The 12,818-nt window shown below is 34.9% G+C and overlaps 1 protein-coding gene across 3 annotated transcripts; it reads right to left on the bottom strand.

Moving 5' to 3' along the window:
- Positions 1-619: 619 nt before the first annotated feature.
- LOC18027444 (zinc finger CCCH domain-containing protein 19) lies at positions 620-7,756 on the bottom strand. 3 transcript variants are annotated; one of them, XM_024148070.1, is made up of 11 exons: positions 7,516-7,756; positions 6,096-7,444; positions 5,906-5,985; positions 5,296-5,480; positions 4,084-4,960; positions 3,871-3,998; positions 3,587-3,646; positions 3,432-3,482; positions 3,176-3,246; positions 2,787-2,938; positions 912-2,674 (listed from the first exon to the last, which is right to left on the bottom strand). In XM_024148070.1, the coding sequence occupies exons 2-11, from the start codon at positions 7,421-7,423 to the stop codon at positions 912-914; spliced, it is 4,695 nt and encodes a 1,564-aa protein (XP_024003838.1). In that variant the 5' UTR covers positions 7,424-7,444; positions 7,516-7,756. The 3 variants fall into 3 exon arrangements, with proteins under 3 accessions (XP_006409811.1, XP_024003838.1, XP_024003839.1); XM_024148071.1 differs by having other exon boundaries at positions 6,096-6,961; positions 6,998-7,750; XM_006409748.2 differs by having other exon boundaries at positions 620-2,674; positions 6,096-7,750.
- Positions 7,757-12,818: the final 5,062 nt, after the last annotated feature.

Below are 12,818 nucleotides of genomic sequence, written 5' to 3'. Positions count from 1 at the left end.
CCGGCTTTGGGCATATTTTTAAAAATCAGAATCTATTAAATATACATAAAAAAATTATGTTAAGTTTTTTTGCTTTCTAAAACAAAATCTTATTTACGGTCGATTATGTCATCGAAAATAGTGAATGGATTGTCGATGTTGTCGACAGAAACAAATAAAATTTGACTATATATGTTTGATGAACGAGTTTGTATGTAAAAATGCAAGAACTATTATATTAAAAAATAATAGTATACTTTTGTTTCTTTTTGTGTTTAATATTATATTTTATAACTTTTGTTGGAGATAAATTCAATTATTTCTACGTAAACGAATCACGTGTTAACATGTGGCATCTATTGCTTTTTTGTAGATACAGTCTTCCGGGCTAAATTAGGATCGGTATTGGACCGGGTCCAATATGGCCTCAACGAGTCCCTTGGAGACCTAGGAGGTCTATGGAGCCATCTTGAAGCTGTAGAATCCAACCGACCCTGTTTGTGAGATTATCTCCTTTCCAAGATCCATCTATTTTACATTTGAAAACCGGTGGATCAATAATTACATGGTCAATATCTTCCATTAGAGGTTCAACAGGATATGTAACTTGGTTAGCTGAAAACCATGCTTCGCTTTCTCGAAGAGACTCAAATATTAAAAGAAAGTTTCAAGATGCAAACATATATAGTTGGCCTAGCAAATATTATATGTAAGAGTATTTATCCTTCTCACCACGACATTTTAATACTAAAGACCTAAGCCCCACCCACCCAAAATAAAGAAAACATGTTAGCTAATTCTGAGTGAGAGGCTCTAAACAAAAGATTATTGTGCATAAAACCAAGTTGGCTCAAACGACTAAAGCTGTTTTTTTAGGATGCAGAGATCATCCAAAAGCAGTAAGAGAGAGGGAGAGAGAGAAAGAAACTAATTTAGTTGTGAAGGTAATTGCAGGATGCTCCTTTCCTACAATGCCCATTTTCTTGATAGAACTTGCATACTCTTTGCCCTTTGAAGTTATTTTGCCCACTTGACTGCTTGTTCCAACCATACCCAGCAGAATCTCTATTCTGGTTATGTTGGCTTCCCCAGCTTGGAATTGCTGTCTGATTTTGAGTTCCCCAGTTTTGATTACTGTTCCCAGACTGCATCCCTTGACCTGTTTGCATCCATCCCGAGCCTGTAGCGCGCCCTGGAGCTTGAACTTGAGCTTGGCCCCACCCAGTGTTTGAATAAGCTTGTGGTTGTGGTTGTCCTTGGACAGGCCCGCCCCAGCCAGGGTTAGGCATTCCCTGACCAGTTGGCGGAATAGAAGGTGCAGCCCAGTTAACGTTCATTCCAGCTTGAACAGGACCAGTCCATCCCATGTTTGGATTTGCAGTCCCTTGACCCCAGCCGGTATTTTGATTTGCTGGAGGAGCTTGAGGTTGTCCTGCATTTTGGCTGTTGTTCATACCCCATGATCCGTTATTAGTTGGTGCCTGAGACTGAGTATTCGGTTGGCTTGGAATTCGAATCCTCCATAGATCAGATTGGGGATATCCTTGTTGACTTTGCGAGGGAAGAATACTTGGAGTTGCGGTGACATAAGACGCAGAAGAAGAGGGACCCTCACTTCCTCCACAACCATGAGAATCAAATTTATCTGTCGATATGTTACTCCAGCTTTGCTTTCCGCCTGCTGGTGTTGGAGATGGAAGAGTGGGAGCAGAACCGTAGTGATTAACAGAAGAAGGGTTAGTTATATCTGTCCCATGAATAAGGTGTGTACTAGGCTGCAGTGCACCAGCAGAGTTTACTACCACAGGAATATCTGTCCTAGAAGCTTGACTCGGGCCAGATTGTGCTAAAGACATATTTATCGACTCAACAGCTGACTGTGCAGATGGCTTGGTTGGAGACCACCTGCTCTCAAAATTTTGCCTTTTCGCAGTTGGAGTTGTGATTTGATTTGGAGTAGGCGATGGAAGGCTACCACTTGAACTCCAAGTATCCTGGGAATTCCTGGGAATATCAAGGATTGATGGAGCAGTTTGGCTTGGTTGACCAGAATAAGCTGTAACCTGAGATTTCACATAGCTATTATCCACCGGCAGGGTTTGCTTCTGAAACAATCCAGCCAATGCATCAGTTAGGAGAATAGAGTCCAATGGTGACTCCGTTGCTTTCCAGATTTCCAACTTAGCAGGGAAATAGCCAGTGTTGTTCCATTTACGGAGTTGCGCCATGGAGAAAGGTCCTTGAACTTTACCAGATGGGTCCTTGTAATGCCACATTTTCTCTGACTCATTTGACATGGGAGCAGGCTGCGGAACAACAACAGGAGGTGCCGTTAAAATTTCAGGGACAATCCGAGGAGACAATTCTGGTTGCACAATAGCACGAGAACTTCTAGGAGCAGGTTCAGGAGTAGAAACAGATCTCGGCTTCTCAGAGCCTAGAGATTGTGGCATTTCTCTTTCTCTTTCTCTACCTGAAGTCCACATATTTTCACTAACATTTTCTTCAAAACTACCAAGATAATCTCCTCTGCCAGTAGAGCCTCTACCCGAATAACTTCTGCTTAGTTCCCGATTGTTTGAGAAGTTACTTGTGCTAGTCCATGATTCATTGGACCTAAATCCTCCCCTTCGTGGAGATATCGGGTCTCTTCCTCTTCTGTTGAAGCTACTACTTCGCGGCCTCATATTTTTCTCTACATGCATTAGAACAGCCAAAGATGGAAGATGTTAGAACAACAATAGATACAAAAAAAACTTCAGAGTTTTGTTTAGTTGAAAAGAAAAACTTGATTTATTAACGAAAACCTTTTTCTTTTTCTTCTTTTTCATCTTCATCTTCGGACTCACAATCTGGATCCATTTTGGGATCAACATGTATTCCTGGAATTTCTTCTAGCCTGCGTTGCCGTTCCTCTGGAGACTTCAGCTTTTGCAGTTTCTCGATACATTCTCGCAGCGTAACCATAGGTCAAGGAATACTTACGTAAATGAATTAAGAAAATGAAATTATATGCTTTCCACTACAAATGACAGATCAGATGTTCTTTCCCCGAAGGCCCGAAGTATAGAAACATACACACAGAGAAACATTTCAAGAGCAGTATAAAAACATACACACCAAGAAGCATTTCAAGAGCATACTAGTCAATCATCATTTTTACGAAGAACTCGAAAGTTTCAACCGATAAGGATATTCTTTTCTGCGGCCCATGTCACTAGCCCTATCACGCAAATGACTGAAACGTAGGATCTCTGCTTCCAGCAACTGCATTCATAACGGAACAAATTTGAAAACTGAAGCATCATATGTACATATTTTGTTAAATTTTTCCAATGTTAGCATGATCGCTTAGCTTTATTAAGAAAGCCAAAATCCCGAAAGCCGAAACCTAAGAGACATGATGGAGGATGAGAGACATGAAATAGCATCAACGGGATAAAACAACTTACGTTTTTTACTCTCACTTCCTGCAGCGCTATGGCCTTTTCTTGTATATCACCCTAAAAACAAATTGACATTAAAAAAACCTAAATAGTAAAAGCACCATGCTCGACAAAAATTTTAGACACAATCAAATGAAGACATCCATTATTATGAAGCATACCACTGTCAGCCTGTTGATTAATCCACATTTTATGCTCTGCTTTAGACGCATGCATTCATCCTGAAATTATTGCATGAAAGTTAAAGGTTACACATATAGCATTCTTGAACAAATACTGCTCACTAGTCAGAAGAAGGTTGCTCAGAAAATAGTGAAAACAGTAACCACTGCCTCCTTGGCTTGTCAACATATGGAAGTGCAACAGAATTTGTTATGTAGGGTAAAAAATCAGAACATGTTGAATGAAAGGAAATTGATGATGAATATCAGCAGGAGTGTGTCACCTCAGTGAAATCTTGATTTGATATAACGTCAATGGATATCACTTCTTTTTTGTCCAAGTTCAATATCTCAAGTTCGAAATCGGTTGTTTTCTTCCCAACTTTATAGGGCTCAGGAGCTTTGGGTGTACCTGTGTTTCAGACCAAATAGAACTTAAGTCAACTTTTGAATTAAAAAATATTAAAATAATCTCTAAAATTGGACACTAAACATACCAATAACTTGAACCAGTCGATATAAATCTTGCTTTTGAACTCCAGGTATCTTTAACCTAACAAATGCACTAGCTACTTTTTCTTCGAATGTTGTAGAATCTCCAAGTAGATCTTCCACCAAGCTCCGCCTTAGGTATATTAAATTAATGTTGTGCATATCAATAGCAGCAAAATCATCAAGATTAGATTGACACCCTTTCCTGACACTTTTTTTACGTGTTTTACGTTTCTTCTCCTTGCCACTTTTCACAGGATGGTCGAAGTTTTCATCAACATCCACATAATCAGGTTCTGTATCATCAATGCTACCTTGAATATCATCTACTTGCTGTTGCTCCTTGTCCAGGAAATGGGTATCAAGGAGATTTAACATCTCAAAGTGCCCAACATGAGATTTTCCAAACAAATTCTGAAGCCTGGAGTCGCAAATAACTTGGCTTTTACGACGGGGATCACGAAGATTGTATCTTTTTATATAATCCAGCAGGAGCGCATGTACTTCTGAATGAGGTAAGAAAGATCTGTCACCACGTCTCATGTGTGCGACTACATCCAAAAGTTCCTTGGAAGCCCACTCCATAGTTTCACCTGACGAGCTTTTATTAGCTGGTGACAGGATTTTCTCAGCAGAACTAGACTTTGATCGACTTCTGGTCTTCCTCTTTTTTGGAGAGCTATCTGAATTTGATCCTCCATCAGTAACGTAATCAGTCTCCCTGGTTATTCCTTGTTTACCAGAATGTGACTCATTTCCTTTCTGTGGGCTCTTAGCCTGATCAAGTTCCTCTGGACTTAAAGATAGTTGGGATTTCAAATCAAGCCAGTAATCCTTAAAGAGATATTCCCAGCTGGTCTTGTCATCAAAATCCAACTGCGCCTGTAAGAAACAAAACGAGGAAATGGAGAGATATCAGTAATAGAAGATGCCATTCAAATAGCAAGTGTAAACTAAGGCATAAATGAAAATCAACTATTCAGTGTGGGACATTAACCAAAATCATAATATATTAGTGACATTACAAAGTAAGAAGAAAGAAATGAAATGCATCAATGGTTTAGGGGTAAACAGAAGACTAATCATCAAACTTTTTATGAGAGAAATAGGAAAAATTAAGATCATAGGGTACAAGAACATGATCAGTTTACCAGCTCATTGCAAGAAAAGAAGAAAAGTTCAATAAGCAACAAACTACAAGAGTAAGTTAGGCATACCGGTTCCTTTTCCTGCTCCTTTTTTTCTATCAACTTGACTGTCTCCATGCATGTCTCACACAAACCCTTATTTCCTCGTATGCAAAAGAAGACAGCATCCTTGGCGCAGCCTTTGCATAATGAAAACATACATGTATAACACAAGTATGTCGCAGTTTTCTCGCATTTGCTACACAGGTGCCATCCTATTCATGAAGATAAAACATTCTATTAGGTTCTATTAGAAAGAAAATGGAAAATAGACACAGATTAAAAAGTATGACCATGCACCGAGACTGAAAATTAGAGCATAACTGAAGCAAAAGACTCGTTTTAAATATATATAAAAAATGAGGCAGACTACCAAATAATTCCATTTTATAAAGCTTTGGAAAATGATCCTTCACATAGTGTACTATCTTGAAAGTTTATATGATGTGTTCTAAAGCATGAGGGACAGTGGTATACTAAGAATATATACAATGTTGTATGGGCTCTCGTGTGAAATTGATCACCATATGTGCCAAAAAATAATACTGAACCATTTACTAAATGTATCATGTTTTTCCACACTCATTGATTTAATTTAAACAGAAACCTAACGAATGAATGACAGAAAAAAAAAACTTACCACAGTTCCATTTTCCCTTTGAACGGAAGAAAGCTTCATCTCGATCTACACAAGAAGGGTGGTAGGCTTTTGGGCATCCCCTGCAAGCCAAGAGTATCATACATTTAAAAACAACAACTATACAAGGGTCCGGAAGAGAGTAGGATAAAGACCAGCAGTAAAGTCACAAAAACTAAAAAGGAGAGTTCACCTGCGGTCACAAAGGACAAGGTCACCCCCATCAAAGCACATAAAGCAAACATCTTCTTCTTTCTTCTTTCCTGTGCCTTTCACTGTCTTTGTATTTCTCACCCTCTTCCTCTTTCCTTTAGCACTCTTATTTTCTTCCTCAACTTCCTCTGGCTCTTCATCCCCCGTCTCACCCATAACACTCTTCTCTTGTGTGTCTGTCATTTCTACCTCATCATTATTTTCACTCCCCTCCTCAATATCAGTTGCTGAGGAGCCTCCATGCGTTTCCACATCATTTATGTCTTCATCTTTCTCTTCATCTTCATCTTCCATCCTTGTCTCTGTTTCTTCTGACATTTCAGCTACTTTTGCTCCGTCTACTTTACCCACAACAGCCTCCTCTTGTGTCTCTATCATTTCTTTTTTTCCCATCTCTTCATGATCGTCTCTTCCTTCTTCAATAAGAGTTGATGAGGAGTCTTTATGGGTTTCAACATCCTCGGCCAAATCTGTCATGTCATCATTTTTCTCCTCATTCTCTTCTTCAATCATTGTCTCCGTTTCTTTAGACACTTCAGCAATCTTTGTTTCGTCTGCTTTAGCAAGTTCCTCAGATACTTCTCGGGTTTCCTCCAAATCAATTGTCTGCCCTATGTCTCTTACACCATCTATACCATCGCCTTCTTCCTCTATACAAGCAGCACACTTAACATCTGTTTCTACTTCTTCTGTAGCCTCTGGTACATGTATGTCCACTGAATTTCCAGCTTCTGGGTCATTCTCAACGTCTTCTATGACATCATCCATAACAGTTTCTTTACCAGCAGATGATTCACTCACCGAAGCCTCGTTTTTTTCTGAAACCTCATTAACCACATCATCCACCTCTTGAAGCTTAGCTTGGATCTCCAATACAGTAACAACACCAGGCTTTTCTTCTTCCTCCTCTGTTTCCTTCAATACCTGATTACCCATAGCATCTACTATCAAACCTACGTCTTCTTTTGCAAATTCATCTGAAATGTCTTTAGCTCCTTGAACCATTTGCAACTCTTCCAATGGCTTTTCATCTTGAGAGGGAATTTCTGGAAAACCAGCAACGCGAGCTACCTCTTTTTCATTGGGAATCTTTTGGTCAACACTAACTATATCTTCCAGGGATGCAGCCTGAGCAGTAGTTTCCTCCTCCATCACATCAAGCTTTTCCTTTTCAGACTCTAAGTTCTGCCCTAACTTGATCTCTACCGCCTGTGTATTCTCCTCTTCTCTCTTTTCCTCGACTTTGAGAGAATCAACTCCATTAACCTCAGAAGCTGAAATGTCATGCGAAGGAGGCTTCTCGTCCATGGAAACTTCTTTGTTTTTCTCCTGAAATCGGAGACCGACTTATTACAAAAAAATAAGTCGGCTTATTAAAAAAAATAAGTTCGGAAACTTATTACAAAAAAAAAAGAGTCCAATTTTAGGCCCAACTGGAGTGGATCTCGCCTGTGTTTAAAATCACGCGGCTTCTCGGTCAGCTTAGGCTGAGGAACGGTATCTATCGCCTTAAACCGATTTACTAAGATAATCGGTGATTAATGAAAAGTCGGAGACTTTTAAAATTATTGGGATCCATAAACAGGCCCAATTGGAGTGGATCGCAATTGAAGGACCACAATGTAGCAGACTGTTGAAACTTATTTTCCAAGGAGAGGAAGACTCTTATTTATAGTGCTGCTTCCCCTTCTCAATTATCCAACTTTGTCGATGTGGGACAAACAAAAAACTTTTTTTTTTAAAAAAATGTCATGGGATTTATTGAGGCCACTAACAAATTCCGGCGGCAGATTAAAAAGTCATTCAAAATAATCACAACTCCGAATATGTATTTTAAGAATTCCAGAAATTGAAACTTATAAGCCATTCCAACTAGTTTTTCTTGTCTTTAAATATTTCGTAGTAATCATAAACCATTGGGTACAATATTTATTTGTGTATCTTTTTTTTTTGGTAAAATTATTTATTTGTGTATCGTTAATTAGTGCTATTCCCTTTTCTGTTGTAATCATTGTTTTGAATTTTTCATTCTATATATGTGGTCACGCCATATCTCATCTTCTCACTTTGTTATTCTTCTTCTTCTTTATAAGATGAATATAAACTCATTTAAATATAAAGAACTTTTGATTAGTGTTTAGAGTGAGATGCATGCACTGCTTATATTCTTTTTCCTAGTCCAGAGTCTGGAATATTAACCGGTATCCGATTCATTACTTTGAAGGAGCATAATAATATGAACGAGTGCAAAGAAAACAGTATAATGATTTTAGGTTTTTAGGCCTCTCCACCATTCAATTTAACTGCGGGGGTGTAGGACTCCACATGCAAAATTAATCGGAATAAGAAAGAATTCATATTATACGAAAGTACAAAAAAAATTACCAATAATCCTTTAAAAATGCTAGTTAATAATGTAAGTTTGTATAAATTTCTCTTTTAACAGCTTACTAACTAATATTCAAATAATCATTTCTCAATGTTGGACACGAGGACCTCTAATTATGTTAATTGTAGTTACGGATGGAATTATTATTAGAAATTCAAGATCCATTCTAATCAACGCCAAAACATTTGGATCTGGAAATCTATATCCCAAACATCAGATTAAGTTCAAGAATTTGATCGAAATACTCTGATATGTTAGAATATCTGATATATATATATATATATATCAAATTCACATTACATTCACATAAAAGAAATGGATAATAATAAAAGTATTTTTTCAAATTTTTCATTATTAATTTAATATGTATATATCACGAATATTTTATATTTTTAAAATTGACAATTTCACAATAAATATACCTGAAAGAAAAAAATATTTTCAGCAATACTATAATTGATTGTTTTGTAATAATTTAACTTTAACTAAATTTATTCTAACCATTCGAAATTTCTGTTGTACTATTTCACAACCAAAATACTACCAACTTGCTAGAAATGTGTATTAAGGATCGAGAGAATAATTATGTGCGTATTTAATCGATCAAAAGAGTACTTGCAATTGTGTATTTTGATCCTAAAGAGCATATATTTATTTTTATTTATTTGGAAGAGATACTCGAGAATGATAAACATGAATGAAAATATATTACAATGAGGTTAAAAACAAGACATAAATGCACTACCAAAAAAAAAAAACAAGACATAAATGAAACAAAAGTGAAACACAACGAATTATAAACATAAGTGAAACAAAAACAAAAGTGATTGCAATCAATTACAGTATTTTATGTTAGAAATAGTATTTTCAAGTTTTTCCTTATTTATGAAACGATTTTGCAATTACTTATAAACAATTTTTTTATTATCTTGGGTTTAATGTACTGCCTAAAAATATAATATATTTAATCTAATAAATTAAATTTTAGAAAATAATTATATGATATCGTGACTAGATAATTTATAAAACTATACTAGATTACCAACTAATAAATCTACACGAAACAAAAATGGTTTCGCACCAAATTAAATATCCAAACACCAGAAAAAAATGAAATCATCATTACAAATAATATGATAGATTAATAGAAGTTGTAAAATAGTATGCTAAAATATTGTTCATCCTAATCGATGGTTTGTATAAAATGGCATGTACCATCTCTTGTACTCATCTTCTATGTGGTTGAAGTCGTTTGTATAGTCCAACCTGATTCAAATGAAGAAAAATAACAACTTAAAAATTTGGTATTTTCGTTTTCAGAAATCAGGTAGAAAAATGAACTCATTAATAATAGTTTTTCTTACATGAAGCGAGCATTTTCGACTTCTGGTATTGGAGAGTCAAATTTGATTTCTGAGAATTCACCACTAGGATACATCTGAAACAAATTCGTTGTATTTTGTTAATAAAAAAAAGCTAGATTGTAAAATTGTTTTGTTAATAAACAAAACTAGATTGTAAAATTGGCATTACCAACTCACACAGTAAAAATTTACCTCCATAAGGTGTCACTTCTCAAAATCTCAAAACAAAAAATACGATTTTTTCCCTATGAATATTTAGCTAGAGTACTTCAAAATCAATAGCATCTTTACCAAATGCCACACATTTGATATCGACACTCATAGAATCATAACCAAATGATTACTTATTGAATTGAATTATTATTCCCTGATTGTATAAATTAAGATTGGGATTTTCAAAAAAAAAAGAGTAAAACTTAATATGGTTACTTACTCAAAATTTCTGAGAGTAAACTTGATGCATTTCTCTGAATCGACCCCGGATCTTCTATATTTCGTCCCGGCATGCTCACTCAATTTACGAATTTTGATAATTCCTCTAATCAAGTCAACTAACAAATTTAAATTTATATCAGTGATTAAATCAAAATACTAAACAAGGCTAAAACAACATAATCAATTTGTATACGAAACATACCAATCCTGGGGCATGTAAGTGAAATGCTGAGTATTTCATTAAATGATACGAATGAATGGACATAGTCTTTAGAATTCTATCACCCTTTGATCAAAATATATGAACAACTTAGATAATCATTTTGAAAAATAGTATATACTCTTAGTTTTTTATACTTACATGTTCATCGACCAGAATATTTTTTTTTGAGAAGGCACTGGAACCCGATGTCTTCGATTATAATTTTAATAACCTGAATGCATATGCAAGATCTTTTCGATGTTAAATCCAGTTCACAAATACGCTCGCATGGAGACATTTTCCTGATGATCGGATACTAAAAGGCGGTTGTATATTGTGAAGTTCTGAGTTTTTAAATAATTTTCTCTATTTGCTGAACAATTGTATCGTTTAGTTATTTTATAGATGATAACAAACAAGTGTATTATTAAGACACCAATTAATACTACCTTTAGAAGTACCAATCGTTGTATGATAACTATTAAGAATTAGGTTTGCTATTTAACAATCATAAAATATTAAATATTATTTATAAGAATGTTGGATCAATTTATAAGAATGTTGGATCAATTAAACACCGGACTAACCATCAAACCCTTGACTCTAGCTATTGATAGTAGATTTTTTTATTAACCAAATCCATGAGTAGATTCGGCGGATGGCCAAAACTAAATGACATGTCAAAAATTGACCATATCAGAAAGTTTACAAATATATTTGGTGTATATTTTCAAGTTTTATGAATTATCTTATAAATTCCTTCACGAATATATTTAATGTATATTCCTCATGTTTTAGGAATTATCTAATATTTTCTTTTAGAATATATTTGGTGTATATTCTTTAAGTTTTAGGAATTATCTTAAACTTTTTTGGTGTATATTTTCTTCAAGTTTTAGGAATTATCTTAGATTTTCTTTTTTATTAAAGAAAATGTTCTCTCGTTCAATATATATATATATATATGTATTACCCTTAAAATATATAATTCACGTCATTCATCTTCTTTATATTACCCTTAGTCGTAGCAATTAACTTAATTTGATCTTCCAACTTACAATCGGAAACCACATAATCACTTTGTGGTTTCTGTTTCGGATCTTGATCCTTCTAAACATAAGTGGGTTGTGCGTTTTAAGATTTTACATAAATTTTTCCACCTGCACATGACAGATAACACAATTGATCTAATATTGGCAGATGAGAAGGTAAAATATTTTGACCCATACTTTCTAGGCTACATATATTTTTAGTATAACTCGACACCATATATTCCAATTCTTAAGTTTATACATATCTTACTTTGTGTCTTTTATAGGGTGGTAAGATTCATGCTACTTTCGCTGATAATTACGTGGACGACTTCTCAAAAAGTGTTACTTTTGGCTAACTTTTGGCTAACTTTGATCTTCTTCCTGTGGTTGAAGTGTTCAGATTCACATCAGACCCTTTCAAGATCCGTTGGAAAGATACAACCGTCTTTCAGAAAATTATTTTCCAGGGTAGAGATAAACTTTTTAACTTCATAAAATTTGATACCATTAAAGCCGGATTGGTGGACACTTTGATTTCTATAGGTACTTTGTTTCCATAAAACCTTTTTATCACAGATCATATTTAAATTTGTTTCCATAATACATTTTTATCACAATTCATATTTAAACTTTTCATAAAAAGAGACTTTTTTTTCTTTGTAGATTTAATTGGTCAAGTAGTGGATGTTGAAAATTTTGTTGGCCGCTCTTCCTTAAAACGAAGCTGTCGTTGTGGGAGTGTATTTTTCAAAATTGCAAATAAGAGGTTTGATTTATGTTATTTAAAATAGTTTACTCTATTTTGTGTAATTTTTATCATGTATATTCTTAATATCAATCTCATAATGTGTAGTGGCATTCGTCTATAAGTACATCTAAATGGTGATTACTCAGAGAATTTCTTAGAATCTCTATTTAGCTGTCGTGAACCTGTGATCATCTGTGTGTTGAGGTTTGTGAAAGTCATCCAAGTGCATGACGTTTGGATTGTTATAACAGCCTTCAAATGCAGTAAAATTTTGTTGGACCATTCATTCCCTGAAGTTCACCGCCTCAAAAATCTTATTCTAGATGTTTAGGCTTAGAGAGCATACTAAAAATGAAACTTATTAATATTGCTTTCATTAAAGACTTAATACCATTTATTTTTTCTATTTTTACTTTACGTTTTTTGTTATAATTAATGAAATTATAGCAATTGAACATTGGTCAAAAATAAATTTTATATCAGTAATTTATAGTGAATGTTTGTAAATGTCTTTTAAAAATTTTAATTTCA

This window comes from Eutrema salsugineum, unplaced genomic scaffold (genome assembly GCF_000478725.1).
Source record: "Eutrema salsugineum unplaced genomic scaffold, Eutsalg1_0 scaffold_10, whole genome shotgun sequence".
Lineage (NCBI taxonomy): Eukaryota > Viridiplantae > Streptophyta > Magnoliopsida > Brassicales > Brassicaceae > Eutrema > Eutrema salsugineum.
The sequence above is the reverse complement of the archived record's forward strand: the minus strand, read 5'-3'. Positions and strand labels throughout refer to the sequence as shown.